At 37.1% G+C, this 5,611-nt stretch overlaps 1 protein-coding gene across 1 annotated transcript; it reads left to right on the top strand.

Annotated features, from left to right (window-relative positions):
* Window positions 1–216: 216 nt before the first annotated feature.
* Window positions 217–4,384, top strand: LOC110941117 (protein EIN4). Its single transcript, XM_022182743.2, has 2 exons — window positions 217–3,064; window positions 3,719–4,384. The coding sequence occupies exons 1-2, from the start codon at window positions 1,331–1,333 to the stop codon at window positions 4,265–4,267; spliced, it is 2,283 nt and encodes a 760-aa protein (XP_022038435.1). The 5' UTR covers window positions 217–1,330; the 3' UTR covers window positions 4,268–4,384.
* The last annotated feature ends 1,227 nt before the right edge of the window (window positions 4,385–5,611 follow it).

Below are 5,611 nucleotides of genomic sequence, written 5' to 3'. Positions count from 1 at the left end.
AGGGTCCTGTATTGTTTTTTCTTGTTTTATGGTTGTTTGGTGTGCCGCTCTAGCCGGCTTGTATATTTTTGGTGTAGCTCCTTGCTAATTAATAAAACGTTTTTGTTGGCCGTTCAAAAAAAAAAAGTGGGAGGGTAAAGTACGTATATAAAATTATAACAATACAATAATATTATTTTCTATTATATTATATTCTTGACAATTTAGGCGTGTAATCCAATGAGTGAGAAAAAAGTATATGTCTAGGTTCTCTTCATGTAATCAGAATAGGCCCCAGAAATCAGAATTCACCCTTATTTATTTTAATTTATTTTGTTAGTGTTTTTTACTTCATTATCATTAAAAAGTTCATTTCTTTTTTCATTTTCTACCAATTTTAAGCCAAAAAAATTGAATCTTGATCAAGATTGATCTGTGTAGATATATTTTTATATATAATATTGTACTACTAATATATATCATATATGTATATGTATAGATAATAATTGTTCAAAAAAAGGCTGTTGAATCACAAGAAGCTTGCAGACTATTGTCTTTTATTATTTTTCTTCTTCTATAGATTTTCTTGGTGATTGATTGATGGAATAAATGAAAGTTTGTTGGTTTAATGAGCTTGATATTGGTCTTTTTTGAAGTGGGTTCTTGTTTGTTCAGGGTTTTAGGGTCAAGAAACTTGACCCAATAAGCTTCTGAAGCTGCTTGTTTTGATCAAGAAAGAAGGTCTGTTTCTTGAAATTATTAGTTTTTTTTTCAAGATTATGTATTGTTTTCTTTTGTGATTCATGTTTCTTGAAAATCTTGGTGGTTTCTTGAAATGAGAGGTTGCTAGATCTAAAGATTCATACCTTCTGTTCTGGGTCTCATCCTTTTGGGTTTTGATATTAGGGTTCTTGATAATCTTGATGAGTTCTTGATAATCTTGAATCTTAAATCTTGAATCTTGATGAGTTCTTGAAGTGGGGTTTTGCTAGATTTAAAGATTATTGGGTTTCTTTGATGTTATCTTCATCTGGGTTCAATCTTTTTTGGGTTTAGAGCTTAGGGTTCTTGAAAATCATGAATCTTGATGGTTTCTAGAAATGGGGTTTTGCTAGATTTCAAGATTATTGGGCTTCTTTGATGTTATCTTCAACTGGGTTCAATCTTTTTTGGGTTTAGAATTTAGGGTTCTTGAAAATCTTGAATCTTGATGATTTCTTGAAATGGGGTTTTGCTAGATTCAAAGATTATTGGGTTTCTTTGATGTTATCTTCCACTGGGTTCAATCTTTTTTGGGTTTAGATTTTAGGGTTCCTAAAGGGTTTCATTTTCCCCCTTTCTGGGTTCCAAAATGTTGAAAATATTGAAAATATTGGTGCTTGGATTGTTGGTTGCTTCGGTTGTCACTGTATCGTTAGCGAACGGCGATGAATTTGCTCACTGTCACTGTGACGACGAAGACAACGCACACATCATCGAAAGCCAGCGAGTAAGTGATTTCCTAATAGCGATCGCTTATTTCTCAATCCCACTCGAATTACTCTACTTTTTAAGTTGTTCAGATGTGCCATTCAAATGGGTTGTTGTTGAATTCATCTTGTTTATAGTCCTTTGCGGGATGACCCATTTGATCAACGGTTGGGGATATTACGGCAATCAAACATTCCAATTAATGATGGCGTTAACGGTTTTTAAATTGTTAACGGCTCTTGTTTCGTGCGCCACTGCGATCACCCTTTTGACTTTGATCCCATTGCTGCTTAAATTCAAAGTTCGCGAACTTTTCTTGAAACAAAACGTGTTGGAGCTCGATCAAGAAGTTGGAATTATGAAAAAACAAAAAGAAGCCGGTTGGCATGTGCGTATGCTTACACATGAAATCAGAAAATCGTTGGATCGACATACTATTTTATACACCACTTTAGTCGAGCTTTCGAATACGTTAGCTCTTCAAAACTGTGCGGTTTGGATGCTAAATGAAGAAAAAACCGTAATGAATTTAACTCATGAATTAAGACCAAATTCCTCAGCTTACCATTCTTCGATCCCCAAAAACGACCCTGATGTATTAGAGATAACACAGAAGAAAGGTGTGACGATTTTGAGGGCGGATTCGGTACTTTCGGTTCAAAGTAGAGGCGGGTTATCGGAATCGGGCCCCGTGGCTGCGATCCGTATGCCGATTCTTCACGTTTCCAATTTTAAAGGCGGGACTCCTGAGTTTGTCGACACGTGTTACGCAATATTAGTTCTGGTTCTTCCAAACGAAGGTGAACGAAACTGGAGCATTGACGAACTGCAAATCGTGGAGGTGGTGGCCGACCAAGTGACTGTCGCACTATCGCACGCTGCGGTTCTCGAAGAATCACAATCAATGCGTGAAAAACTAGTCGAACAAAACCGTGTTTTACAGCAAGCTAAAGAAAACGCCATGATGGCGAGTCAAGCCCGCAACTCGTTTCAAAAAGTTATGAGTCACGGAATGAGACGACCCATGCATTCGATAATGGGCCTTCTTTCGATCCTCCAAGACGAAAAAAAGAGCCCAAATCAAACCAATATCATCGACACGTTGTCTAAAACAAGCAGCGTTTTATCGACTCTAATAAACGACGTAATGGAGATATCTGCTAAAGATACGGGCCGGTTACCGTTGGAAATACGACCGTTTCAGTTACACTCAATGGTTAAAGAAGCTTGTTGCTTGGTTAAATGTTTATGTATCAATCAAGGGTTCGGGTTTGCGATGGAGGTTCCGAGTTCGCTTCCGAATTTGGTTATGGGCGATGAAATGAGAACGGTTCAGGTTTTGTTACATATGGTTGGTAATTTACTTGATGTTAGTGAAGAAGGGCGGTTGGTTACGTTTCGCGTTAGTTTGGAGAACGGAAATGATAATAAAGGGTGGGGAACGGGTCGACCTGTGGGTGACGAGTTTGTGAATGTGAAGTTTGATATAGGGACCGGTGATGTCGGTTTTCAATCGGAAGTAGCGGTTTTGAGTATGAATTCGGGAGTTAAACGGCAAAAGGCGAACCGAGTTAAAGACAGCTTGAGCTTCACTATGTGTAAAAAACTAGTACAGGTTAGAATACTCTGTTTTCTTTATAACTGCTATTTTATCTGACACTTGATTTTAAGTAGATGTGACAAAATGGGTGGGCTGGGTAACGGGTCGGTGGGGGTGTTCATCGAATCGAATAACGAATTTTCTAATTACTCGAATCGAATCTTTTGAATAATTATTTTTTTGCTTGAGTTCGATTAAAAATTGGTCAATTCAATTCGCGAATTAAAACGCCAATTCATATTCGATTGAAAATTTGAATCCGAATTGAATTCGGATCAATTCGTTTTGATTCAAGTTCATTTAAAATATGTAAATTCGTTATGGGCTATTGGGCTTGGTAATGGGCTATTTTAGGACTTTAGATTGAATTTATAGATTAAAGCCCAAACTAAAGTTATATGTGTGTATTATATATAAATATAATAAATAAACATGTATACTTTGAATTCGAATTTCGAATCGAATTTAAAATTATAAATTCGTATTCGATTTACTGGACTCGAATTCGAAATGATAATCGAATCAAATTGAGTTGAATTTTGAATTTTTTGAATCCGAATCAAATTCTGAACACCCCTATGGGTCGGGTCAAAAGGGGGGGGGGTATGCTTTGTTTTGTTCATTTGTTTGTGTATTCTATAAAAGTTAGAATTTGTTAAAAAACTGCAGATGATGCAAGGAAAAATATGGATGTTGACAAATTCGCAAGGCTACATACAAAGCACAAGTCTAGTACTCAGATTTCAAATTCAACAAACATTCAGCAGACCGATGTTTGACCTCGGAAACTTCGTTGACCAACCAAAGTCAAACTCGATCTTCAGGGGCCTTCAAGTAATTTTAGCAGATGACGACAATGTAAACCGAATGGTCACCAAAAAGCTCCTTGAAAAAATCGGCTGCGTAGTCACCACAGTGTCATCCGGTTTCGAGTGCTTGAGCTCACTCGGGCCTACAATGAGCCCGTTTCACGTCGTGATTTTGGATCTCCACATGCCTGAGATGGACGGCTTCGAAGTTGCCACGCGGATTCGTAAGTTTCGTAGCCGTAATCGGCCCTTGATTATTGCGTTGACTGCGAGCGCCGAAGAACAAGTGTGGGAGCGATGTTTGCAAGTGGGGATGAACGGGGTGATCAGGAAACCGGTTCTGTTGCGGGGCTTGGAAAATGAGCTTCGAACGGTTTTACAACGAGCTGGTGAACGGTTATCGGGCTAGTAGATATAGGAAAATTAACATTTGTTTTGGTTTCTTATACTACCTCCTTGATGCAAAATCCATTATAAAAATTTCAAACTATATAGTAATCTGAATACATAGATTTATTTTAGCTTCCTTGGCCTATCTTATTAAAGAGAAAAAGTTGATCCATAATTCAAACATGTGACACTAATGAGATCATCTTGCAGTTTTTCTTACAAACAAAGTCACAGTCTAACCAAGATAATACAAACTTGTTGTGCTTTGTTTGTTCACAATAGGCGTAGCTGTAGTTATACTCAAGGTTGGAGTACTCGTTAGTCGTTAGTTGGTCGGTGAGGTGGGGACTAGCGACTACTAGGTTTTTACTCTTACTCAACTCATTTTTGTAAGTATACCAGATTAATTGTTGGAATTCACATGGTTTGGTTAGAAACTGGCCAGAATTTAGAGGTTCTGGTTGGAATATACAAGTTTTTTGCTGTAATCTGGTCCGAATCAGCGATTTTTGGCTGGCCGACTAGGTCCGACTAGCGATTAATAGACTGATTACTGGCCGACTAGCGATTAATCGCCGCCTAGTCGTGATTTTTACAACACTAGTTATACTGGCGGAGATGAACTCGCTAGTCCAAAGATATCAAATGAGGTTTTCTATGTCTTCTCATTAAAATATAACAAATTTATAGCAAGCGCTTTAAGTCAAACTAGCCATTTACCCGCGCGATGCAACGGGAGTGGCGATTTACAACAGGATACTCGTTTACTGTTAGTTTATCGGTCAAGATATATTGTATAGTACTTAAGTTAGTTTTCTTATTCGTGATATGTTGGTACTCGTTTTTCTGTTAGTTTATCAATCTTTCCATCAAATCAATCATAAGTACATAATGCTTTAACCATAATTCATTAATCGATACAAATACGAAATGCAATATGCTGAAAATTATAATTTTGCTAACAAAATTACAACGATAAACATTAATCGATAACAAATAAACATTATAAATTTGTAACAGTAATTACAACGATTTGTTTCTTTATTAATCTCATAATAATGTTTTTTATAAGTTTTCTTTGCTTTGTATGTCACACCCCAAAAAATACCCCAAGCGAAACCTCCCGCGAGGCGTGTGACGTATCAGGATCTAGCCACCAATCACATTGAACTCATACAAGGGTTTCCATAAAAGCTTTCATTAATTAAATAAAGTATATCAAAACATTATTTGTAAACTCAACGTGTTCAGCGGAAGCATAACACAAAGTTTAATCAATTCAAAGCCCAAGTGTATGTAACCAATTAGTCTCGATTCGTGTTTCCATGTATCTCGACCCATGACCACTCCAGCATCCCAGACA

Source organism: Helianthus annuus, chromosome 5 (genome assembly GCF_002127325.2).
Source record: "Helianthus annuus cultivar XRQ/B chromosome 5, HanXRQr2.0-SUNRISE, whole genome shotgun sequence".
NCBI lineage: Eukaryota > Viridiplantae > Streptophyta > Magnoliopsida > Asterales > Asteraceae > Helianthus > Helianthus annuus.
The sequence above is the reverse complement of the archived record's forward strand: the minus strand, read 5'-3'. Positions and strand labels throughout refer to the sequence as shown.